This window comes from Piliocolobus tephrosceles, unplaced genomic scaffold (genome assembly GCF_002776525.5).
Source record: "Piliocolobus tephrosceles isolate RC106 unplaced genomic scaffold, ASM277652v3 unscaffolded_45807, whole genome shotgun sequence".
NCBI lineage: Eukaryota > Metazoa > Chordata > Mammalia > Primates > Cercopithecidae > Piliocolobus > Piliocolobus tephrosceles.
In genome coordinates, this window is record NW_022330762.1 from 10,195 (window position 1) to 35,983 (window position 25,789).

Below are 25,789 nucleotides of genomic sequence, written 5' to 3' on the forward strand. Positions count from 1 at the left end.
TCACTATGTTGCTCAGGCTGGTCTGGAACTCCTGGGCTCAAGCGATCCTCTCATTTTATGTAAGTTGCAAGTCACCAGCAGCTTGACATCAACCAAGGCACTTTGTTTTAGAGACAGACTCTTGCTCTGTCACCCAGGCTGGAGTGCAGTGGTCCGATCATATCTCACTGCAGTCTTGACCTCCTGGGCTCAAAGGATCCTCTGACCTCAGCCTCCTGAGTAAGTGATGTGTCAGGTGTTGGTTCCTTCTGGTGGGTTCTTGGTCTCCCTGACTTCAAGAATGCAGCTGTGGACCTTCCTGGTGAGTGCTACAGCTCTTAAAGATGGCAGGGACCCAAAGAGTGAGTAGCAGCAAGACTTACTGTGAAGAGCAAAAGAACAAACTTTCCACAGCATGGAATGGGACCCCAGCAGGTTGCCGCTGCTGGCTGGGGTGGCCAGCTTTTAATCCTTTATTTGTCCCCTCCCATGTCCTAGTTCTGTCATATCAGAATGCCCTTTTCTCCATCTTCCCTGTAATTGGCTACTTTAGTATCCTGCTGATTCGTCCATTTTACAGAGCGCTGATTGGTGCATTTTACAAACCTCTTGCTAGCTACAGAGCGCTGATTGGTGCATTTTTACAAACCTCTTGTAAGACAGAAAAGGCCAAGTCCCCACTCCACCCAGGAAGTCCAACTGGCTTCCCCTCTCACTGGGACTACAGATGCGCGCCACCACACGCAGCTAATTTTTTATTTTTTTGTATATATGGGGGTCTCCAATTCCTGACTTCAAGCGATCTCTCCCCCTCGGCCTCCCAAAATGCTGGGATTACAGGCATAAGCCACTGAGCCAGGCCAGGACACATCTTTGAGCCTCAATTTCCTCATCTTTGTTAGGATCAAAGTCGTTAATATCTGATGTACATGGAAGCACTTAGTCTAAAAAACAAAACAAAACAACAAAAAAAAACTTTTTCTAACCGGGTGCAGTGGCTAACGCCTGTAATCCCAGCACTTTGGGAAGCCAGGGCAGGCGGATCACAAGGTCAGGAGATCGAGACCAGCCTGACCAACAGGGTGAAACCCCGTCTCTACTAAAAATACCAAAATTAGCCAGGCAGGGTGGGGCGCCTGTAGTCCAAGGGGCTGAGGAGGCTAAGACAGCTTGGCGACACAGCGAGAGTCCGTTTCAAAAAAGAAAAAACAAAAAACTTTGTCCAACCTGGGCAATATAGTGAAACCCCGTCGCTACAAAAAAATTAATAAAGCTGGGCGTGTTCGCGCGCACCTGTAGTCCTAGATACTTGAGAGGCTGAGGCTGGAGAAGTGCTTGAACCCGGGAGACAGAAGTTGCAGTGAGCAGAAATCGCGCCACTACAGTCCACCCTGGGAGACAGAGCGAGACTCTGTCTATTTAATCCTGAAGGTTCCCGCCCTTGCCGGAGCTCGGCCACCGGCTGGGACGCCCGTATTTCCCTGGGCTGCAGGAAATCGTCAAGACCCACCGCGTCGGGCGGGGCTCGGACGATAAACCAGCGAGATGCACCTCACCCCATCAGACGCCTAGAGAGGCCCCGGAAATGCACGGAAGGGTGCTGCAGGGCGTCGGTGACGCACTTCCGGCACGGGATGTTTTCGGTGAGTGGACTGAGCGAGCTGTAGGCGCAAAGCTGAGGAAAGGAAGAAGTGTGGGAAAGGGGCCTGGTGTGGTGGGGCACGGTGTTTGGGACCGGAGGGTTTGAGGGCTGATGAGTTCCTTGGGTTTGCTCTTTCTTCACCTGAAAGGAAGACTCCAGGAAGGGCAGCACATGCCGGAGAAAGATGAATTCCAGCTTGACCGCCCAGAGACGCGGCAGTGACGCCGAGTTGGGACCCTGGGTGATGGCTGCGAGGTCCAAGGACGCGGCGCCGTCCCAACGCGACGGACTTTTGCCAGTGAAAGTGGAGGAAGACTCACCCGGAAGTTGGGAGCTCGGCTATCCAGGGGCTTGGCCAGATCCCGAAACTTCTCGACTGCACTTTAGGCAACTGCGTTACCAGGAGGTGGCTGGACCGGAAGAGGCGCTGAGCCGGCTTCGAGAACTCTGTCGTCGGTGGCTGAGGCCTGAGCTGCTCTCCAAGGAGCAGATCCTGGAGCTGCTGGTGCTGGAGCAGTTCCTCACCATCCTGCCCGAGGAACTCCAAGCCTGGGTGCGAGAGCACTGCCCGGAGAACGGGGAGGAGGCAGTGGCCGTGGTGCGGGCTCTGCAGCGAGCGCTCGATGGAACCTCACCTCAGGTGAGAAGCGAAAGACCCATTCTGGAGGTGGGAGTGTGGAAAATAGGCGTGTATGGGGTGCTCTGCGTTTCGGAAGTTACTTCCTTATTACATTTCGTGTGAACGCTGGGGTGTGTATGGACTTCCTTTCCGCAGGCCACATCGATCCTGGTGACAGATCCATCCAGGAGATGACTTTATAGACCTCAGCATAAAGCCAACACGGATTACTGGTTTTCTTTCTTCTTTTTTTTTTCTTTTTCTTTTTTTTCTTTTTTGTTGTTGTTGTTGTTTGAGGTAGAGTTTCAGTCTTGTCTCCCAGGCTGGAGTGCAGTGGCGCGATCTCGCCTCACTGCAACCTCTGACTCCCGGGTTTAAGCGATTCTCCTGCCTCATCCTCCCGAGTAGCTGGGATTACAGGCGCCCGCTACCACGCCCGGCTAATTTTTGTATTTTTAGTAGAGATGGGGTTTCACCGTGTTGGCCAGGCTGGTCTCGATCTCCTGACCTCAGGTGATCCGCCCGCCTTGGCCTCCCAAAGTGCTGGGATTACAGGTATGAGCCACCGCGCCCGGTCCTGTATACTTTTAATTCCCATACATCACAGTGATACAAGTTAAAGAAATATTTTGCTCTTACCTACCCCCAAAATGAGTGTAAATAGTCCACAGCAAGGCTTTTCAGGATTACAAGAGAATGTCAGCCTCTATCTCTGATCTCTCCAAACTCCCTGGTCAGTACAAGACTCAAGAAGAGTGGTAGTGCTGTATAGGGACAGCAGGTACTGAATTGGGCTCTTGTGTTGTTCCCAGGGGATGGCGACTTTCGAGGACATGGCTGTGTCTCTAACCTGGGAGGAGTGGGAGCGCCTGGACCCAGCACGGAGGGACTTCCGCAGAGAGAGTGCACAGAAGGATTCCGGGAGCACAGTTCCCCCTAGTGAGTGCTGTTGCTCTGCTGGTTTATTGTGGTGTGTGATTTGTGAAGGGCTGGTCCATTACCATCCCTGAGCCATTATGCCATTCCCAGACTTGGGCTGAGAGCCTTCAGGTGTCTTCTGTAACCCAGGCAGGAGCCTATGTACTGCTGGGTGCTAGGTTCAGCTTTTTACTTTGGTTCGTTTTTAATGTTTTATACATATAGAAAACTATTAAAAAAAATAGATAATGACCATCCCCTGTGTCCACCACCCAAGTTTATCCGATCTTAATACTTGGCCATATTGCCAGAGAAATATGTTACAGCTGGAGGTGAGGCCCCCACATAGCCTCCTGGAAACCCTTCCCCTCTATCCTTCTCCAGAGGTAGCCAGTAAGCTGACTGTTGTGTTTATGAATTCCATGCATGTCTTATATTGTCTCTACATAGACACGTAGCTCCACGCTGTATATCATTACTGTATGGCTTTTTTTTAACTCAACATTACATTTTTGAGATTTACTCATGTTGATGCGTGGAGCTCTACCTGTTTCACTGTCCAGATACTCCAGAATTCTATCCATTTCTGTTGATGGACATCTAGGTGTCTTAAGTTTTAACTATTCCAGCATTGCACCGAACATTCTTGTATATTCTTGGGTATTTTTGTGTATTTGTTCCTATGTTGGAGTTTTTGAAGAGAATATGCCTAGAGACAGGCCGTAGTCCCCCCTTCCTGGTTTTGCTTTCTGTGGTTTCACTTACCCATAGTACGCAGTACAACCAGATATTCTAAGACAGAGACCACATTCACATGACTCTTCTTACAGCATAGCATTTGTTTTTCATTTTTTGTCTTTGGTTTTGGGGGTTTTCCTGAGATGGAGTTTTTGTCTCGTTGCCCCGGGGGAGTGAGTGCAGTGGTGTGGTCTCAGCTCATTGCAACCTCTGCCTCCCAAGCCAAGCAATTCTCCTGCCTCTGTCTCCTGAGTAGCCGGAATTACAGACATGCCCCACCATGCTCAGCTAATTTTGTATTTTTAGTAGAGACAGGGTTTCACCATGTTGACCAGACTGGTCTTGAACTCCTGACCTCAGGTGATCCTCCTGCCTCAGCTTCCCAAAGTGCTGGGATTACAGGTGTGAGCCACCAAACCTAGTTAAGTATATTGTTATAATTGATAGTTACTGTTAATCTCTTAATGTACCTAATTTATGAATTAAACTTGATTAAAGGGATGTATGTATAAGAAAAAACATATATATAGAGAGAGAGGCTTTGGTACTATACACAATTTCAGGCATCACTGGGGGTCTTGGAATGTGTCCCCACAGAGAAGAGGAGACAACTGTATGTTCATCTTACTCTCCAAAGAGCTCATAACTAATGTATACACCACCAGCAATATTGAGAATTTTTCTTTCTCCACATTCTCGTCAACATTTGCTGTTGGCTGGGCACAGTGATTCTCACCTGTAATTCTAGCACTTTGGGAGGCCCAGATGGGAGGCTTGTTTGAGGCCAGGAGCTCAAGACCAGCATGGGCAACACAGCGAGACCCCATCTCTTTTAAAAAAATTTTTTTTATTAAAAAAATAGCAATACATTTTGGCCAGGTATGATAGCTCACGCCTGTAATCTCAGCACTTTGGGAAGCCGAGGCGGGTGGATCACAAGGTCGGGAGTTCAAAACCCACTTGGCCAACATAGTAAAACGCCGTCTCTACTAGAAATGCAAAAAATTAGTCGGGCCTGTGATGCCTGATGCGCAGGGGCCCTGGTACCCTGCTTACCCACCCATCCCTTCCGCTGCCCCTCACCCACTCTGGCCACACTGCCTTGCTGCTCCAAAATATGCCAAGCCCCTCTGCCTCCTGGTCTTTGTGCTATGTGACCGCTCTGCCTGAAATATTCTACTCTAGCTCTGTAGGAAGCAAAGCTTCAGAGCTTTGCTCAAATTGCTCCCTTGTGCCAGGTGTGGTGACTCATACCTGTAATCCCACAACTTTGGGAGGCCAAGGTGGCTCACACATGTAACCCTAGCACTTTGGGAGGCGGAGGCAGGCGAATCACTTGAGGTCAGGAGTTTGAGACCAGCCTGGCCAACATGGTAAAACCCCATCTTTACTAAAAATACAAAAATTAGCCACACCAGTTAATAGGCACCTGTAATTCCAGCTACTCAGAAAGCTGAGGCAGGAGAATCGCTTCAACCTGGGAGGTGGAGGTTGCAGTGATTCGAGATCATGCCACTGCACTCCAACCTGGGTGACAGAGTGAGACTCTGTCTCAAAAAAATAAAAAATAGGCTGGGCTCAGTGGCTCACGCCAGTAATCCCAACACTTTGGGAGGCCAAGGCCAGGTGGATCACCTGAGGTCAGGAGTTTGAGACCAGCCTGACCAAGATGGTAAAACCCCATCTCTACTAAAAATACAAAAGTTAGCCGGGTGTGGTGGCACGTGCCTGTAATCCCAGCTACTCTCGAGGCTGAGGCAGGGGAATTGCTTGAACCTGGGAGGTGGAGGTTGCAGTGAGCAAAGATCATGCCACTGCACTCCAGCCTTGGCAATGAGTGAAACTCCATCACAAAAAAAATAAAATAGCTGGGTGCGGTGACTCACTCCTGTAATTGCAACACCTTGCAAGGCCAAGGTGGGTGGATCACAAGGTCAGAGGAGTTTGAGACCATCCTGACCAAGATGGTGAAACCCTGTCTCCACTAAAACTACAAAAAAATTAGCTGGGCACGATGGTGGGCACCTGTAATCCCAGCTACTCGGGAGGCTGAGGCAGGAGAATCACTTGAACGTGGGAGGCAGAGGTTGCAGTGAGCAGAGATCACGCCACTGCACTCCAGCCTGGCCAACACAGTGAGACTCCATCTCAAAAATACAATAAGATACGATAAGATAAAATAAAATATAAACTGGGTGCTGTGGCTCACGCCTGTAATCCCAGAACTTTGGGAGGCCAAGGCAGGTGGATCACGAGGTCAGAAGTTCAAGACCAGCCTGGCCAAGATGGTGAAACCCTGTCTCTACTAAAACTAGCAAAATTGGCACCTGTAATCCCCGCTACTTGGGAGGCTGAGGCAGGAGAATCACTTGAACCCGGGCGGCAGAGGTTGCAGTGAGTTGAGATCGCGCCACTGTACTCCAGCCTGGGCAACAGAATGAGACTCTGTCTCAAAATAAATAGCGACAGAGTGAGACTGCGTCTCAAAATAAATAAATAGGGAGGCCAAGGCAAGCAGATCATGAGGTCAAGAGATAGAGACCATCCTGGCCAACATGCTGAAACCCTATCTCTACTAAAAATATAAAAATTAGCTGGATGTGCTGGTGTATGCCTGTAACCCCAGCTACTCTGGAGGCTGAGGCAGGAGAATCACTTGAACTCAGGAGGCAGAGGTTGCAGTGAACTGAGATCAGGCCACTACACTCCAGCCTGGTGACAAAGCAAGACTCCGTCTCAAAAAATAAATTAATTAGTTAAAATAAAAAGTAAAAGGGATTTGAAGATTTAACATTCTGCCAGCACTTGCTTATTTCAGTGTTACACAGAAATGCAATGGCAGGAATTTGTATTTTCATGTTTCAGGTTTGGAAAGCAGAGCTGAGAACAAAGAGTTGATTCCAATGCAGGAAATTTTAGAAGCGGAGCCACAGGGGCGACTACAAGAAACGATCCAGGGGAAGCGCCCCCTGTTGTCTAAGTGTGGCAGTACCCATGAGGACAACGTGGAAAAGCAGTCCAGAAACCCCTTCCCCCTGAAACTTGAAAATTCTCCTGAAGCAGAAGAATGCAACAGCATCTCAGATGTCAACAAGAATGGTTCCATAGAAGGGGAAGAGTCTAAAAATAATGAGCTGCACAACAGTGCCAGACGCTCCAACCTTGTTCTGGGTCAGCACATTCCAAAAGCAGAGAGGCCCACAGACGGTGAGGAACACGGGAACAAGTGCAAGCAGAGTTTCCACATGGTGACGTGGCACGTGCTGAAACCTCACAAGTCTGACGGTGGAGACAGTTTCCATCATTCCAACCTTTTTGAGACCCAGAGGCAGCTCCGTGAAGAAAGACCTTATAAATGTGGTAACTGTGGGAAGAGTTTCAAACAACGCTCTGACCTCTTTAGACACCAGAGAATCCACACAGGTGAGAAACCCTATGGCTGCCAAGAATGTGGGAAAAGCTTCAGCCAGAGCGCTGCCCTGACCAAGCACCAGAGGACACACACAGGTGAGAAGCCATACACCTGTCTGAAATGTGGGGAGCGCTTCAGGCAGAATTCACACCTAAATCGTCATCAAAGTACCCACAGTAGAGACAAACATTTTAAATGTGAGGAATGCGGGGAAATCTGTCATATTTCCAACCTTTTTAGACATCAGAGACTACATAAAGGGGAGAGACCCTATAAGTGTGAAGAATGCGAGAAAAGCTTCAAACAGCGCTCCGACCTCTTTAAACACCAGAGAATCCACACTGGGGAGAAGCCATATGGATGTTCCGTCTGTGGGAAACGCTTCAATCAGAGTGCAACCCTCATTAAACACCAGAGAATTCACACTGGAGAAAAGCCTTACAAATGTCTCGAATGTGGGGAAAGATTTAGACAAAGTACACACCTTATCCGACACCAAAGAATTCATCAAAATAAAGTGCTGTCGGCTGGGCGCGGTGGCTCACGCCTGTAATTCCAGTACTTTGGGAGGCCAAGGCAGGCAGATCATTTGAGATCAGGAGTTTGAAACCAGCCTGGCCAACATGGTAAAACCCATCTCTACTAAAAATACAAAAATGAGCTGGGTGTGGTGGTGTGTACCTGTAATCCCAGCTATTCAGGAGGCTGAGGCAGGAGAATCACTTGAACCCAGCAGGCGGAGGTTGCAGTGAGCTGAGATCATGCCACTGCACTCCAGCCTGGGCAACAGAACAAGACTCCATCTCAAAAAAGAAATAAATAAAGTGCTATCATTTTGATATGTTTCTGTGTGACTTGGCCTGTTTCTTTTCCTGTCCAGAACCACATTCCTTGCCATTTGGAGTATATCAGTCAATTATGGATCTTCCTTGAGGATCTCCTACAAGATAGGTTCAGTCTGTCCTGAGCCTCATTACAGACTGATAGTTTCAGTGAGTGAGGAATGAGGAAGTAAGGGGCCTTCTGAAATGTGAGCTGGTGCCGGGTAAGAGACTTCTGATGATAAGAGTGAGGCCAACATGTAACAGGGTTCTGTCCTTGTCATCTGCGTTCGACCTTTATTTATGTGTTTATTTCTGAGATTGGGTCTCATCGTATCCCCCCGGCTGGAGCTCAGTGGTGCAATCATGGCTCACTGTGGCCTCAGCCTGGGCTCAAGTGATCCTCTTGTCTTAACCTCCTGAGTAGCTAGGACCACAGGCACACCACCACACCCAGCTGTTTTTTGTTTTTTTTTTTAATAGGGTCTTGCTATGTTGCCCAGGCTGGTCTAAACCTCCTAGGCTCAAGGAATCCTCCTGCCTCAGCCTCCCAAAGTGCTGGAATTACAGACACGAGCCACCACACCCAGCCTACCTTTATTTACTTTGTTTTTTTTTTGTTTGTTTGTTTGTTTGTTTGTTTTGAGATGGAGTCTTGCTCTGTCACCCAGGCTGGAGTACAGTGGCATGATCTCAGCTCACTGCAACTTCCACCTCCTGGGTTCACGCACTTCACCTGCCTCAGCCTTCCAAGTACCTGGGACTGCAGGTGCACCATGCCACGCCCGGCCAATTTTTTGTATTTTAGTAGAGATGGGGTTTCACCATGTTGCCTAGGCTGCTAGTGAACTCCTGAGCTCAGGCAATCTGCCCGCCTCAGTCTTCCAAAGTGCTGGGATTACACGCATGAGCCACCATGCCCGGCCTCTTTATTCACTTTTGAACCAAGTCTTCCTCACTACAGTTATTAATACTTCTCTAAGAATGTATTTTAGTCATTTAAAATTTGCCTTTGTCCTTAGACGGTAGAGAGGGTTTCCACGACTTCATAATCCCCAGAAGACCTGGTAAAGCTCCGTGCTCACAAGAAGCACTCTTATTTTTCACTTTGCAGAAAACCTAATTTTGCATAGTCCCTCTTTCCCATTCTAGGGGCCTAGGAGTTCAGTTTTTTGACTTACTGATTTCTTTTTTCTTTTTTTTTTTTTTTGAGACGGATTCTTGCTCTGTCACCCAGGCTGGAGTGCAGTGGCATGATATTGGCTCACTGCAACCTCCACCTCCCAGGTTCAAGCGATTCTCCTGCCTCAGCCTCCCGAGTAACTGGGATTACAGGCACCTGCCACTGCACCCAGTTAATTTTTGTATTTTTAGTAGAGACGAGATTTCACCGTGTTGGCCAGGCTGGTCTCAAACTCCTGACCTCAGGGGATCCGCCTGCCTTGTCTCCCAAAGTGGATTTCTTTTTTTTTTTTTTTTAAGACAGTCTACTTCTGTGGCCCAGGCTGGAGTACAGTGGCATGATCTTCGCTCACTGCAACCTCCACCTCCTGGGTTCAAGCAATTCTCCTTGAACTGGAAGTTCCAATTTTTTTTTTTTTTTTTTGAGACAGAGTCTCGCACTGTCGCCCAGGCTGGAGTGCAGTGGCGAGATCTTGGCTCACTGCAAGCTCTGCCTCCTGGGTTCACACCATTCTCCTGCCTCAGCGTTCCACGTAGCTGGGACTACAGGCACCCACCACCACACCCGGCTAATTTTTTGTATTTTTCAGTAGAGACGGGGTTTTACCGTGTTAGCCAGGATGGTCTCAATCTCCTGACCTCATGATCCGCCCGTCTCGGCCTCCCAAAGTACTGGGATTACAGGCTTGAGCCACCGCGCCCAGCCGCCGCCTTCTTTTTTTTATTTTTTTTTGAGACAGTCTCTCTCTCTGTCGTCCAGGCTGGAGTGCAGTGGCCGGATCTCAGCTCACTGCAAGCTCTGCCTCCCAGGTTCACGCCATTCTCCTGCCTCAGCCTCCCGAGTAGCTGGGATTACAGGCACTCGCCACCATGTCCAGCTAACTTTTTGTAGTGTAGTAGAGACAGGGTTTCACCATGTTGGCCAAGATAGTCTCTTATCTCCTGACCGTGATCCACCCGCCTTGGCTTCCAAGTTGCTAATCATGCTTTGGTCTTTCCGGTGACCAGCCCCCAAGTTGAACCCATCGGGAATCCAAGAGTTGCCTTTATTAGAACAAAGACATGCATCACTAAGGAAATTCCAGTGGGTTTAGTAGCTCCATGTCAGGAACAAGCATCAAAAGACCAAATATTAAAAGATGCTTTTGGCACCCTTATCCCTCAGGAATTCTCCAAGGTTGTGGGAGCTCTCTGCTAGTCACTGAGGATGAAGACCAAATATATATTTATCATGATATCACAAGGCTTATACAAATTTTGAGTATTTCATGCAGAAATGAATAAAATAGAACCTAAAAATCATCTCCAGTAGAGCAAGTGTGCTTGTCCTTTCCAGGTCCTGTGAAAATGAAGGGAAGGGGGTGTCTGCTCAGTTCCACTAAGGGCTCCCACCATCACGGTCAGGAGACCACTCTCTCCCGATGCAGGTGAGCTGGGGCACATGTAATAGAGGCCTCTGCTTGAAAGAATATCATCAGGAAGCAGCAGTCAGGGCACTACCGGCCTCTGAAAAACACAGGGCAGAACCCTGGGTCTAGTCTGGGTGTAGGTAATGGTGGCTTCTCTTGCTCTAGGAACTGTCTGGAAACTGAAGGGTGTCTGGCCTGGACACCATCTACACCTCCCTCTAAGTCTGAAGCCATCTCAGGATGGCTGCATTTTGGATATGAATACTCAGTGAATTACAGTTCTCTCCTGTTTGTACCTTCTTTATACATGAGGATTAATCTGAGTGACAAGTGCCTGAATGCCTGGTCATTGGAGAAAATTGTAAATACAAACTATCTTTTTTTAAAGAAATTAATTAAAAAAAAAAACAAGGTCTCACTTTGTCGCCCAGTCTGGAGTGCAGTGGCATGATCTCAGCTCACTTGCAGCCTCAACTTCCTGGGTTTAAGCGATCCTTCCACCTCAGCCTCCCACGCAGCTGAGACTACAGGCACACAACCACCACACCCAGCTAATTTTTGTACTTTAAAAGTATAAGAGAGACTGGGTGCAGTAGCTCACGCCTGTAAGTCCAACACTGGTAGGCTGAGGCTGGCAGATCACGAGGTCAGGTGTTCAAGAATAGCCTGGCCAACATGGTGAAACCCCATCTCTACTGAAAATACAAAAATTAGCTGGGCATGGTGACGGGTGCCTGTTGTCCCAGCTACTCGGGAGGCTGAAGCAGGAGAATCGCTTGAACCCAGGAGGCAGAGGTTGCAGTGAGCCGAGATCACACCACTGCACTCCAGCCTGGGCGACAGAACGAGACTCCATCTCAAAAAAAAAAAGATGAGGTTTTGCCATGTTGGCCAGGCTGGTCTCAAACTCCTGGATTGAAGTGATCCATCCGCCTTAGCATCCCAAAGTGTTGGGGAATCACAGGTGTGACCCACTGCACCTGGCCTGAGAGCAGTTTTTTTTTTTTTTTTTGACACAGGGTCTCACTCTGTCACCCAGGCTAGAATGCAGTGGTGCGATCTTGGCTCACAGCAACCTCCACCGCCCCGGTTCAAGCGATTCTCCTGTCTCAGCCTCCCAAGTAGCTGGAATTACAGGCATCCACCACCACGCCCGGCAAATTAGATCAATATTTAATACAGACATAGGATGATGTTTGGGATATCAAAATAATTTAAGTGGATCTCTTATATTGTTGAGCTCTAGGGAGAATACACTCAGCTCAACCTATTTAAACTGAATGTCAAAATGTGCTTAGAATAACTGTGAAAACAGAGGGGATATGGCTCCTCAGAGACCATAATTGACACTTTTTGAATACAAGGAGTTTATTTGTTGGGGAGAGGTTGCAACACCGTTAGGGAAGGTGGAAGACAGAGAAGGGAAGTCACCCAATGAGGGAGCTACCATGGTGAGTGCCTGTGTGCAATTCCTGGGGAACCTCTGGAAACTAAAACACATGCTTCAGAGTTTTCCACACATGGGGAGATACAGAATTTGGTGTTTATCAAATGCCCATCAATGATTGGTTGACAGCTGCTCCCAGGATGTCCTTTTTGCCCGCAGGCCACAAGGTGCAGACACAGTCAGATGACGCCCACAGAAGGTGTAAGTAAGGCCAGAGGGACTTTGGCAGGGCCCACAGCACCTATTACAAATACTGACTTTTAGCTCTTTCCGGAATCTACTAACACATTCATTTTAGATTACAGGCAACTGTTTTTTTTTGAGACGGAGTCTTGTTCTGTCTCCCAGGCTAGAGTGCAGTGACGCAATATCGGGTCACTGCAACTTCCGCCTCCCGGGTTCAAGTGATTCTCCTGCCTCAGCCTCCCAAGTAGCTGGGATTATAGGTGCCTGCCACTGTGCCTGGCTAATTTTTGTATTTTTATTAGAGATGGGGTTTCACCATCTTGGCTAGGCTGGTCTTGAACTCTTGACCTCATGATCCACCTGCTTTGGTCTCCCAAAGTGCTGGGATTACAGGTGTGAGCCACCACGCCTGGCCTGATTATAGGCAACTTTTAGCAGTTCTTCATACCTCACTAGTTACTAGTGAGTAGCCCTTAGTTTTTTTTGTTGTTGTTTTTTTAAGTCTGTACATTAGCAGGTCATAGTTGTATATAATACAGGAAAGGCATTCTTCAATCTTTTTTTTTTTTTTTTTGAGATGGAGTCTCACTCTGTTGTCCAGGCTGGAGTGCAGTGGTGTGTTCTCAGCTGACTGCAACCTCTGCCTCCCAGGTCCAAGCAACTCTCCTGCCTCAGCCTCCCAAGTAGTTGGAACTACAGGCACATGCCACCATGGCCAGCTAATTTTTCTATTTTCAGTAGAGACGGGATTTCTCCATGTTGGCTAGGCTGGTCTTGAACTCTTGACCTCAAGTGATTCTCCATTCTCAGCCTCCCAAAGTGCTGGGATTACAGGCGTGAGCCACCGCACCTGGCCCATTCTTCAGTCCTTCAATTATTCACAACCCATTCAATGGTCCCCAGCCTGGTGACCACAGGGCAAAGCTTCTGTGGCTCCCTTCTGCCTTAACAAGGCTGGAGGGGATGAGGGCATAGAGGGTGCAAAAGAGTGAACACAACAGCCTAGTAAACTTTTCTCGAGACAGCCTCGCTCTGTCACCCAGGCTGGAGTACAGTGACACATCATGGCTCACTGCAGCCTTGAACTCCTGGGCTAAAGCGATCCTCCCACCTCAGCCTTCTCAGTAGCTGGGACTGGAGGTGTGAGCCACCACACCTGGCTTTTTTGTTTTTTGTAGAGACGGGATCTCACTATGTTGCCCAGGCTAACATTTCCTTTGAAGTGTTTCTTCACTAGGGCAGCAGATTGGCCACAAAAAGAGGGCCCCCATAGAAAAACCCTCTGTTACATTTATTGCTTTTCATGAAAACAATCATGTGATACACACTTGAAGTAGAGGTTAAGTTCTAGTCCTTCAGTGACTGCCTTCCAGTTAATATCACGTGGATATCTGTCCTTTGTGAGTGCCCTGGTGCTTAATAAAGCTTGTGTGCCACTTGAAAGATTTTCCACATATGACACATTGGTAGGGTTGGCTTCCGGTGTGAATGACCTGATGTCGAAAAAGATTCCTCTTAAAACTAAACGTTTTCCCACATTCTCCACATTGAAAGAATTCCTCCTTTGTATGGATTCTTTGATGCTGAATGAGATCCACATTCCGACCAAAGGACTGTCCACATTCACTGCATTTATGGGTGTTCGGTTTGCTGTGTATCTGTTGATGACATAGAAGGGTTGAATGCCGGCCAAAGGCTTTTCCACACTCAAGGCATTTATGGCGTTTTTCTCCACTGTGGATCACCTGATGTCGAATAAGGGTTGAATTCTGACTAAAGGTTTTTTCACATTCGCTACATTTATAGGGTTTTTCTTTGGTATGAATCCTCTTATGTTCAACAAGATACGCGAGCTGCCGAAAACACTTTCCACAGTCATGACATCTGTATGGCTTGTTTTGCAGGTGACACTGTTTGTGGACCGTAAGAGCTGACCGCTGTCTGAAGGCTTGCCCACATACCTTACATTCAAAGGGATTCTCTAAGAAATGAATTCTTTGATGTTGATCAAACCATGCCTTACGCCTAATGACTTTTCCACATTCACTGCATTCGTAAGACTTTGCTCTTGTGAGAATTTGCTCGTGCCCCAAAAGAAAAGATCTTTGATTGAGGGGTTTGTCATCCTCATCATATCTGCCCTGCTTCCACCTGGTTTGCACATTCTCATCTTGAATAAGGTTAAGGTTTTGAAGGAAGCCCCTGCTGTATTCATCGCCACTAGTAGGGAAAGTAAGCCTGCAACTGTCCACAAATTCTTTACACTTATGTAACTTTTCTGAAAGTTTCTCAGCCGATTCCTGCATTACCACTGATACCTTATATGACTCTAAATCTTCAGAAAACTTCTGTTTTGGAGTTAGCTTTTTCATCTTGTGTCTGGCTTCAGAACCTAGCCAAATAACAAGAAAAGATGTAAATGACCTATCCATTGCAGAAGAAAAAAAGGAAGAGAAGCCAACTGTTAGGGCTCTAGGACAATCAAATGAAGCTAAAAAGTGATCTCTTGTTTACATTGTCAGACTCAAGAGGCCAAAATTCTGAATTTTTCTTTTCTTTTCTTTTCTTTTTTTTTGAGACGGAGTCTCGCTCTGTCGCCCAGGCTAGAGTGCAGTGGCGCAATCTCAACTCACTGCAACCTCCACTTCCCAGGTTCAAATTATTCCCCGGCCTCAGCCTCCCGAGTAGCTGGGATTACAGATGCCAGCCCACCATACTCAGCTAATTTTTGTATTAGTAGAGATGGGGTTTCACCATGTTGGTCAGGCTGGTCTCAAACTCCTGACCTCAGGTGATCCACCTGCCTCAGCCTCCCAAAGTGCTGGGATTACAGGCGTGAACCACTGCACCCAGCCCAAAATTCTGAATTTCACTGGACTCTTCACTGTCATAACAAAAAGAGCTCTCGGCACCAACAAACTCACTAAAAATGCACAGGAGTGTGTATGCCAGAGAATGTGAGAGCAGAGCCCATCACCATTATCAGAAAAACAACTTACTCTAGTAAGTTTGGCACTGAGTGGTACCAAATAAATGTCAAAGAGGTAGCATGTTATGCTTCAAGATACATGCTTTTTGTTTGAGACATGCCTAGGCCGGAGTGCAGTGGCATGATCTCAACTCATTGCAACCTCCACTTCCTGGGTTCAAGAGATTCTCCTGCCTCAGCCTCCCGAGTAGCTGGGATTACAGGCACGCACCACCACGCCCGGCTAATTTTTTTATTTTTATTAGAGATGGGGTTTCCCCATGTTGGCCAGGTGGGTCTCAAACTCCTGGCCTCAAGCGATCTGCCCATCTCGGTCTCCAAAAGTGCTGGGATTACAGGTGTGAGCCACTGTACCCGGCCTAGATACAAGTTTTTAATAACTCTAGGTGAAACATCTGCTTAAAAATGGACCAAGTGTAGGATAGAACAGAAAAGGAACCAGAGGGAAATAGGGACAAAAACCAACTGACTAGAGCAATGGGTCTCAACTAGGGGTGAGCAAGGTTCAGACGATGTCTGGAGACATTTCTGGTTGTCACACCTGGGGAGGTTCAAATGGCATCTAGTGGGTGCAGGCCAGGGCTGCTACTTAACATCCTAAAATGCACAGGACATGCCCCCATCCCGCCCCCAGAGAATTCATCAGCCCAAAATATCAGTAGTGCCATGGAGAAACCTTGGATGTGAAAAACAGGAGGAGCTGCATCAGGACACAGTAAGTAGAAAAATGCAGATATGTCAGGAAATACGGGAGTAATATGGAAACAAAACAAAGCAAGGGAACAAGAGGCAGCACAGAGAGAGGACAAGTAATGAGGGTGGAATCAAGGGGCATCTAGGATGCCCTGAGAGCTGTTACTTAGAAAACACTAGAGCAGCTGTGTCCGAGCAGCGCTTTTTCCTGCAGGAGAGAGAGGATGAATGTTCTAGACTTGAAGTCAAACCCCACTGTCCACCTCCCAACTGTGAGTTCTTTTTTGAGAGTCTTGCTCTGTCACCCAGGCTGGAGTACAGTCATGTAATCTCAGCTCACTGCAACCTCTGCCTCCCAGCCTCAAGCGGTCCTTGCACCTCAGCCTCCTGATTAGCTGGGACTACACGCATGCGCCACCACACCCCGCTTAAATTTGTATTTTTGTAGAGATGGGTTTTCACCATGTTGCCCAGGCTGATCCTGAACGCCTGGGCTCAAGTGATCCTCCTGCCTCTACTTCCCAAAGTGCTGGGATTACCGGTGTGAGCCCCCATACCAGGCCTGTGTGAGTTGTTTTTTTTTTTTTTTTTGAGACAGAGTCTTGCTCTGTCACTCAGGCTGGAGTTCAGTGGCGCGATCTCGGCTCACTGCAGCCTCTGCCTCCCAGGTTCTGGCAATTCTCCTGCCTCAGCCTCCCAGGTAGCTGGGATTACAGGCACATACCACTACGCCTGGCTAAATTTTGTATTTTCAGTAAAGACGCGGTTTCACCACGTTGGCCAGGCTGGTTAACTCCGGGCCTCAGGTATTCCACCCGACTTGGCCTCCCAAAGTGCTAGGATAACAGGCGTGAGCCATCACGCCCGGCCAAGATTTCTTAATCTTAGTCTCTTCATCTGGGAAGTGGGGATGCCGATCTTCCTCCCACCTCACAGGGCAGCAGCGATGAAGAAGTGGGATAATAGATGCCCAGCACCTGGCTCTGCGTCTGGCACACAGAAGGGGCTTCACTAACGTGCCTTCCCTTCCTCTTCCTGATTCCACTCGCCTGGGTCTCTTCCTCACCCACCTGGGCAAGCACTACCGGAAGCCTTCCTACTCCCAGCTCTCGGTAGATCCAGGATCCACTGCTCGTCCCAGTTCTCCAGCTGACAGATCACCTCAGGTTTGGGAAACTGAAATCCTACTCACGGGGAAGTAAATGGGATGTGGCCGTTAGTGAGTTACAGAGACATGGCCCGGGGGCTCAGTGGCAGGCAGAGATAAGGACAATAATCAGAAGGGCTGGTGAGAATAGAGATTGGCACAATCTTTGTAAATATCTGGCAGTCTTTATTGAAAGCCTGAACAATGTTCATACCTTTGGCTGTGGTCATTTCACTCTTAGAAATATAGCCTAAAGTACAATTGCAACCAAGATGAATGTGCCAGAGACGTTCAGCACAGTGGGATTGCAGCGTCAAACTGGAAATAAACTGAATATCAAAAGGGAACAATTAAATCAAGCGTAGCACATTAATGCAGTGAAGGCATAAGTATTAGGCAGATATTAAAAATCCTTGTATTCAATTGTTTATTTTTTTTATTTTTGAGATGGAGTCTTGCTCTGTAACCCAGGCTGGAGTGACAATCTCGGCTCACTGCAACCTCTGTCTCCCAGGATCAAGTAATTACACTGCTTCAGCTCCCAAGCAGCTGGAACTACAGGCACCCACCACCGTGCCCAGCTAATTTTTGTATTTTTAGTAGAGACAGGTTTCACCATGTTGACCAGGCTGGTCTCAAACTCCTGACCTCAGGTGATCCACCCGCCTCGGCCTCCCAAAGTGCTGGGATTACAGGCTTGAGCCACTGTACTTACCCAACTATGTGTTTATTTATTTATAAATTTATTTATTTATTTTGAGACGGAGTCTGTGCTCTGTCGCCCCCACCTGGCTAAGTTTTGTTTTTTTTTTTTTTTTTTTTTTTTGAGACAGAGTTTCACTCTCATCACCCAGGCTGGAGTGCACTTGTGCCATCTCTGTTCACTGCTACCTCCGCCTCCCAGGTTCAAGTGATTCTCCTGCCTCAGCCTCCCAAGTAGCTGGAATTACAGGCACGTGGCCACCATGCCCAGCTAATTTTTGCATTTTTAGTAGGTATGAGATTTCACCATTTTGGCCAAGCTGGTCTCGAACTCCTGAACTCAAGTGATCTGCCTGCCTCGGCCTCCCAAAGAGCTGGGATTACAAGCATGAGCCACCACGCCCATCCCAACTATTTATTAAAATAGAAAAATGCTGCCTATATATTTTAAAGCAGAATACAAAACTCACATATAGCATGATCCAAATTTTTTTTTTCTGAGACGGAGCTTTGATATTGTTGCCCAGGCTGGAGTGCAATGGCACAATCTCAGCTCACCACAACCTCTGCCTCCCGGGTTCAAGCAATTCTCCTGCCTCAGCCTCCGGAATAGTTGGGATTACAGGCATGTGCCACCATGCCCGGCTAATTTTGTGTTTTTAGTAGAGACAGGGTTTCTCCATGTTGCTCAGGTTGGTCTCGAACTCCCGACCTCAGGTGATCTGCATGCCTCAGCCTCCCTCCCAAAGTGCTGGGATTACAGGCTTGAGCCACCATGCCTGGCCCCAAATTTTGTTTTAAAAAACTATGTAGTGTGTGTGTTATGTACGTGTGTGTAATTAATACAGTTTGAGCATCCCTAATCCAAAATGCTCCCAAATCTGAAACTTTTTAAGTACTAACCTGACAGAAGTGGAGACCGCCACACCTGACCTCACGTGACCAGTGGCAGTCAAAACACAGGTGCACAACACACAGTTAATTCAGCCTTCTCCAGGGAAAGATAAAAGGACCTTTAAGATATGTGTCTAAGGTGTATATGAAACATAAGTGAATTTCCTGTTTATACTTGGGTCAGGTCCTCAAATTATCTTATTACATATATGTGAGTACTCCAAATCCAAAAAAAATCCGAAATCCAGACACTTTTGGTCACCAGCATTTTGGATAAGGGATCCTTGCCCTGTAATAGACAAAGACGGACTGGGGAAAAGTAAACCGAAATGTTAATAACAAGAGTTATTTCTGGAAGGTAGGTCTGCAGGTGATTTTTATTATCTACTCTATGTACTGATGTATTTTCCAAAATTTCTGTGATCAAAATTATTTTTAGAACTAGTAAAATCCATAAAAGAGGGCAGGGATTTAGTAAAAAAGCACTCTCAGCCAGGCATGGTGGCTCACGCCTGTAATACCAGCACTTTGGGAGGCTGAGGTGGGCGGATCACCTGAGGTCGGGAGTTCGAGACCAGCCTGACCAACATGGAGAAACCCCATCTCTACTAAAAATACAAAATTAGCCAGGTGTGGTGGGGCATGCCTATAATCCCAGCTACTCAGGAGGCTGAGGCAGGAGCATCACTTGAACCCGGGAGGCGGAGGTGTGGTGAGCAGAGATCGCAGCATTGTACTCCCACAGGGGCAACAGTAGTGAAACTCTGTCTCAAAAAAAAAAAAAGGCTGGGCACGGTGGCTCACGCCTGTAATCCCAGCACTTTGGGAGGCCGAGGCAGGTGGATCACCTTAGGTTGGGAGTTCGAGATCTGCCTGACCAACATGGAGAAACCCTGTCTCTACTAAAAATACAAAATTAGCCATTCATGGTGGCACATGCCTGTAATCTCAGCTACTAGGGAGTCTGAGGCAGGAGAATTACTTGAACCTGGGAGGTGGAGGATGCGGTGAGTCAAGATCGTGCCGTTGCACTCCAGCCTGGGCAACAATAGCGAAACTCCGTCTCAGACAAAAAAAAAAAAAAAAAAAAGACGCACTCTCAAATGTTACTATTGGATATGCAAAGCAGTACAAATTTTGTTGAAGAATCATTCAGTAATCAATAAAGATTAAAGTGCTATCTCATTTAACTTCAAAATTCTGATTTTGGGAAAGTATCTTGGGAAATGATCAAAAATTCATATAAAGATTTATACTTAGAAACATCTATTCAGGCCGGGTGCGGTGGCTCAAGCCTGTAATCCCAGCACTTTGGGAGGCCGAGACGGGCGGATCACGAGGTCAGGAGATCGAGACCATTCTGGCTAACACACGGTGAAACCCCGTCTCTACTAAAAAATACAAAAAACTAGCCGGGTGAGGTGGCGGGCGCCTGTAGTCCCAGCTACTCGGGAGGCTGAGGCAGGAGAATGGCGTGAACCCGGGAGGCAGAGCTTGCAGTGAGCTGAGATCTGGCCACAGTACTCCAGCCCGGGCGACAGAGCGAGACTCCGCCTCAACAAAAAAAAAAAAAAAAGAAACATCTATTCAAACATTATAAATACACAAGCAAACCAACGAACAAAAACAAAGCCAAGCTGAATGTCCCCACATGGGAAAACAATGAAATAGTATCATGGATCATACAATGGAATTATATTATGCTCGTTTACTGATTCTGTGGGGAAACACTGATACAATAATGTTAAGTTTAAAACAGATTACAGGATTACACATAGACTACGTTCAGCTACTTTTGTAAAGGCATAGGAAAAAAAGACTGGAAGGAAATCTTCCAAAATATTAACAGTGTTACTCATGAACACTTTACTCTTCCCCTCCTCCTTTTCTATGCCTTCCATGTACTTATGTATGCTCTTGTAATGCCTTTTTTTTTTTTTTGAGACAGAGTCTTGCTCTGTCGCCCAGGCTGGAGTTCAGTGGCATGATCTTGGCTCACTGCAAGCTCTGCCTCCCAGGTTCACACCATTCTCCTGCCTCAGCCTCCCGAGTAGCTGGGACTACAGGCGCCCGCCACCATGCCCGGCTAATTTTTTGTATTTTTAGTAAAGACGGGGTTTCACCGTATTAGCCAGGATGGTCTCGATCTCCTGACATCATCATCCGCCCGTCTTGGCCTCCCAAAATGCTGGGATTACAGGCATGAGCCACCGCACCTAGCCTTGTAATGCTTTTAAAGGAAAAATTAAAATTATAGAAATCCAGAGGTGGGTGGACGATCCCACAAGAGGTGGTCAAGACTCTGTGCTAAGAGTGTCAGTGCAGGGGTTAAACATGTGGCCCCAGAAAGAAAACCATTTAGCAAGGCAATTCCCACAGTAGGAGACTACAGTGGAATAGGACAGGGTAGGCTCCTGAAAAGATGGAAGCAGTGAAGGTTCAGAAATGAAGTTGGTTTAAAATCATTTCCTGAGCACCCACTAATGCTACACACCAAGAAGTTACCCATTTCCAGAGAAAAGAAAGAAAAAGACTTTCAAGAGCATAAGAAGTGAGCCTTCGGAATGTCAATCTACCATAATTCTCAACTCCTGGAGGTCTTACAGATGAGGAACATGGGGTGAGAGTGAAGAATGCACGAAGTGTCTCTGTCTGAGCCCTAACACAACACGACTATTCACCGTCCCCAGTCCCTTATGTGAAACTCTTAGGACCAGATGTGTTTCAGGAGTCAGAATTTTACCAATTTCAGAAAGGTGACCTGGTGTAAATATTTTACATAACATATCATCCCCAGTGGGGTTTGGAGTGGTGCCCTCAAACACTGTTATTTTTGTTGTTGTTTAGTTTTGGGATGAGTCTCACTCTGTCGCCCAGGCTGGAATGCACCGGCATGATCTCGGCTCAATGCAACCTCTCCCTCCCAGGTTCAAGCGATTCTCCTGCCTCAGCCTCCCAAGTAACTGGGACTACAAGCGTGCACCACCACAACCAGCTAATTTTCGTATCTTAAGTAGAGATGGGTTTTACCATATTGGCCAGGCTGGTATCGAACTACTGACCTCAGGTGATCCACCTGCCTCAGAATCCCAAAGTGCTGGGATTACAGGCGTGAGCCACCACACCCGGCCTACACTGTTATTTCTGAAGTTGGGTATACAGATATGCACACCAACTTGGAAAAATAAAGACAATAAATGGTTTCCTATGGGATGAAGTCAGGTTTCACTGTGGTGATGTCTGGTCAGGGCTTGTAGCCACACAAGTTATGAAAAAAACTTTCCATTTTCAGCACTTTTTCTGATTCTGGAATTGCAGATAAGGGACTAAGGGCTTGCACAGACACTCAGAACACAGACAAAGCTCAATCTTCAAGCCATGTCCTACCCAGCAAGACCATGTTCCTGTAGTTCTCCAGCATCACATCTCGGTAGAGGTCCTTCTGACCCCAGTCGAGGTGGCCCCACTCCTCTCTGGTGAAGTACATCGCCACATCCTCAAACGAGAGCAGCTCCTGGAAAAGTAGCTGATAAAGGTAACTGCAATTCTTACAATAACTTACGCGCAATGATTATTCCACAGGTGAGGAAACCGAAGTTTGGGAGGTAAAGTATGTAGGCCAAGGGCACCCAATTCATAAGGAATAGACTTAGGGCTCCTTTCAGGCCTGATGGCCCTCAGGCCAGCAACCCATGTGCTGGCTTCCATACCATGGGGTCAACATACTTAATCTCTAAAGGGCCAGATGGTAAATATTTTAGGCTTTTCAGGCCCTCTGGTCTCTGTTCCAGTTCCTCAAATCTGCTGTTGATTTGAGGAACAGCAAATCAACAATTTGAGTAACAGCTTTTGTGTTGGACTCAAAAGCAGCCATGGACAAGTAAGCGAATGGGCACAGCTGTGTTTCAGGGAAACTTTACCAAGAGGTCGAGGGTAGTGTGCTGACCCCTGCTCTATAAAAATAACCTATTGCTTCTGCCCCAGCTTCCTGACGAAAGAGATGAGGTCACTGGGGGATTGGTTAATGTGCAGACTATTGACAAAGGGATGAATAGTCTCAACGAACATGAACAAGAAATGTGGAAGCTCACAGGTGCTGGCCACCCTGGGGAATCAGGGCCTGCTAGGTCTGAACGGGTAAGGTGGGGAGGGGTGCTGGAGCCCAGAAGGCTAGTGGAAGGGGAGCAAGACTGCAGCTGGGGCCGAAGAGGATGCACCACACCCATCCCACAGCCTGGTGGGGAGGGAGCCGTGGGAAGAGAAACCCAACCTCAGTTTCCCCCAGACCTCTGGAACCCTGTTCCCCGTCCTCCAACCCTCTTCATCCCATTGCCACAAGCCAAGCAGATGCCGGAGACCAGGGGAGCCCGCTGCTGGAGAATATAAAAGGTACAGACCAAGGCACAGACGCCTGGGTAGCATATCCAGAGGGGGCAACAGTGGACACGGCACAGTGGGCACAGGGGACATGACCTCTGCAAGTGACTGTCCCCCTCCAGTGGGCTGAGCACCGAAGCTGCCACACTCTCACTCCCACATCACTGCAGCCCTCGGCGCAGAGGGGCCCAGTGGCTGTCTACACGCTCCCTGCTCTCACAAGACACTGCGTGGGTTCAGCGGGGATGTGTGCAGGGAAACAGCAAATGTTCGCTGTCCTGTAAGTGGTAACAGGAAATGCCCACCCCCATCCTGAGAAGCTTCACGTAGCTCCCCTCCGCGGGCAGACACCAGAACCTCCCAAATTATACGGACTTTCTTTCCTGCCTATCAAACCTGAGTTCCACTGCTATGGTTGCAGGCCCTTTCTCACCATCATCCAGAATGTCACTCTTTTACCAGAGCTGTGCTGCAATGTCCTCAATCTAACCTACTCAGCCACCTGCATTCCCGCACCTGCACAAGGTTAACAAGCATGGGAATAAAATGGCTTCATCTCCCAGAGTCACCGCGGCAAGGTAACTCCTCTCTTAACATCCGCAATAGGTTCTTGGAAACTGATTTTTACCAAAAGTATGTACAGCAGCAGGTCTTGGAATAACTTTGTTTCACTGTAACACTGATGGGGAAAAAAAATGGTTTTGATATACAGTTTCCCTTAAAGTTGCAGTTTCTAAGAACCCCATCAACAGCTAGGACCTGTACGTTGACAGGTGGGCCCCAAATGTTGCTTAAAAGTTCCATTTCTTTTGTTTGTTTGGTTTTTTTTTTTTTTTTTGAAACAGAGTTTTGCTCTTGTTGCCCAGGCTGGAGTGTAATGGCTCGATCTCAGCTCACTGCAACCTCCACCTCCTGGGTTCAAGCAATTCTCCTGCCCCAGCTTCCCAAGTAGGTGGGATTATAGGCATGTACCACTACACCCAGCTAATTTTTATATTTTCAGTAGAGACGGGGTTTCACTATATGTTGGCCAGGCAGGTCTCAAACTCCTGACCTCAGGTGATCCACCCGCCTCAGCCTCCCAAAGTGCTGGGATTCCAGGCATGAGCCACCAGGCTCGGCCCCTACTTTCTTTCACACTCAGTCTCTTCTAAGCTGGGCACAGTGGCTCATGCCTGGAATCCCAGCACTTTGGGAGGCCGAGGCTGGTGGATGGCCTGAGCCAGTAGTTCAAGAACAACCTGGGCAACATGGTGAAACCCTGTCTATAAAAAATACAAAAATTAACCAGGCATGGTGGCATGTACCTGTGGTTCTAGTTACTTGGGAGGCTGAGGTGGGAGGATCACCTCAGCCTGGGAAGGTCAAGAGTGCCATGAGCCATGATCATGCCACTGCATTCCAGCTTGGGAGACAGAGTGAGACGCTGTCTCAAAAAAAGACAAAACAACTCAGTCTCTTCTAATCACCCTCCATAATGCTACAAATTCAATAACTGACCTTCCACTATACCCTTTCATAGGAATAGTTCAGAATTTATTATGAGAAGTTCCTTACACATCTATCTGTCTAATCAGGCTGTAATCTCCTACAGATAAGCGTTGATTTCCCAGCACAGAAGACAGCGCCTGGAGTGTACAGCAGTAGAGGCACGATAATGCTCATGAACAGAAACAATGGGCAACTACTACAGTAATAAGAGTGACAACTTAATACAGTGCTAAACTGTAACCAGATACTATGCAAAGGACTTCACAGGGCATTTGCCATTGAATCTTCACAACTTGCTGTGATAGGCACTCTCATTGACCCAATTTATAGAAAAGAAAACTGGAGCCAGAGTGTTTATGTAAGTTGCTGAAGGGAGCCCATGTGACTCCAGAGGCTAAGCTCTCTACATCGCACTGTCTAACAAGGAAAACTCCCCGCATTGATCAAGAGGGCTCAACCTGAGGAAGGAGCTGCTGGTGGCAGTGACTATGCTGATGAAGCAGAGCGGGAGGCACAGCTCACCTTCCCCCTGGCTGGTGGGAACATGGCTTCCACGGCCTGGTCTTTGACAAGGGGTGGGATCCTGGGCGTCAGGCTGAGCTGGAGAAGAAAAAAAAAGATAGTAAGGCCAGCCCTAATTTGAAGCTCTCTTGCTTGGCAGATCTGGGACCAGGAATACCAATGGGGCCCACAGACAAAGCTTAATACAAAGTCCCTGTGTTTGGTGTTGGAACATGTGATGAAATACATGAGCCACTACAGTAAGTCTATGAATTTCTGAGGCTAGAGCAATTTCCCAAGCTCTCTCCAAGGGAAACTGCAGCCCTGCCCTCCCGTTCTCCCTAGAACATGTCATCCTCAGCAACTCATATACAAAGGGACAGCAGATAGACCACATATAAAAATAGCTCTGTGGCCAGGTGCGGTGGCTCACGCCTGTAATCCCAACACTTTGGGAGGCCGAGGCAGGTGGATCACGAGGTCGGGAGATGGAGACCATGCTGGGCAACATGGTAAAACCGCGTCTCTACTAAAATACAAAAAATTAGCTGGGCGTGGTGGCATGTGTCTGTAGTCCCAGCTACTCGGGAGGCTGAGGCAGGAGAATCGCTTGAACCTGGGAGGCGGAGCTTGCAGTGAGCC

The 25,789-nt window shown here is 47.8% G+C and overlaps 2 protein-coding genes across 12 annotated transcripts; one reads left to right on the plus strand and one right to left on the minus strand.

The window, feature by feature from the left end:
* Positions 1-1,543: 1,543 nt before the first annotated feature.
* LOC113219482 (zinc finger protein 394) lies at positions 1,544-14,702 on the plus strand. 4 transcript variants are annotated; one of them, XM_023192053.3, is made up of 4 exons: positions 1,544-2,261; positions 3,053-3,179; positions 10,648-10,738; positions 14,258-14,306. In XM_023192053.3, exons 1-4 carry the CDS (start codon positions 1,806-1,808, stop codon positions 14,259-14,261), a joined length of 678 nt encoding a protein of 225 aa, XP_023047821.1. In that variant the 5' UTR covers positions 1,544-1,805; the 3' UTR covers positions 14,262-14,306. The 4 variants fall into 4 exon arrangements, with proteins under 4 accessions (XP_023047821.1, XP_026309595.1, XP_026309594.1 ...); XM_026453810.2 differs by lacking the exon at positions 10,648-10,738 and having other exon boundaries at positions 14,258-14,702; XM_026453809.2 differs by lacking the exons at positions 10,648-10,738; positions 14,258-14,306 and adding an exon at positions 6,762-8,144.
* Positions 13,624-25,669, minus strand: LOC113219479 (zinc finger protein 789). 8 transcript variants are annotated; one of them, XM_026453815.2, is made up of 5 exons: positions 25,169-25,665; positions 22,166-22,292; positions 17,397-17,511; positions 17,106-17,219; positions 13,624-14,745 (listed from the first exon to the last, which is right to left on the minus strand). In XM_026453815.2, exons 3-5 carry the CDS (start codon positions 17,410-17,412, stop codon positions 13,733-13,735), a joined length of 1,143 nt encoding a protein of 380 aa, XP_026309600.1. In that variant the 5' UTR covers positions 17,413-17,511; positions 22,166-22,292; positions 25,169-25,665; the 3' UTR covers positions 13,624-13,732. The 8 variants fall into 8 exon arrangements, 6 of the variants coding, with proteins under 6 accessions (XP_026309600.1, XP_026309597.1, XP_026309601.1 ...); XM_026453812.1 differs by lacking the exon at positions 17,397-17,511 and having other exon boundaries at positions 25,169-25,666; XM_026453816.2 differs by lacking the exon at positions 17,106-17,219 and having other exon boundaries at positions 25,169-25,663.
* Between the last annotated feature and the right edge of the window lie 120 nt (positions 25,670-25,789).

Bases quoted from the DNA above. Each gene is read 5' to 3' on its own strand.
- LOC113219482 (XM_026453809.2), top strand. From the start codon at position 1,806: ATGAATTCCAGCTTGACCGCCCAGAGACGCGGCAGTGACGCCGAGTTG. The intron at 2,262-3,052 runs GTGAGAAGCGAA...TGTTGTTCCCAG, and splicing joins TCGATGGAACCTCACCTCAG to GGGATGGCGACTTTCGAGGA. The intron at 3,180-6,761 runs GTGAGTGCTGTT...TTCATGTTTCAG, and splicing joins CGGGAGCACAGTTCCCCCTA to GTTTGGAAAGCAGAGCTGAG.
- LOC113219479 (XM_026453812.1), bottom strand. From the start codon at position 25,396: ATGTATTTCATCACATGTTCCAACACCAAACACAGGGACTTTGTATTA. The intron at 22,293-25,168 runs GTGAGCTGTGCC...CTACTTTTCCAG, and splicing joins TCCCACCAGCCAGGGGGAAG to GAGCTGCTCTCGTTTGAGGA. The intron at 17,220-22,165 runs GTAGGACATGGC...CCCCGTGAGTAG, and splicing joins CAGGAACATGGTCTTGCTGG to GATTTCAGTTTCCCAAACCT.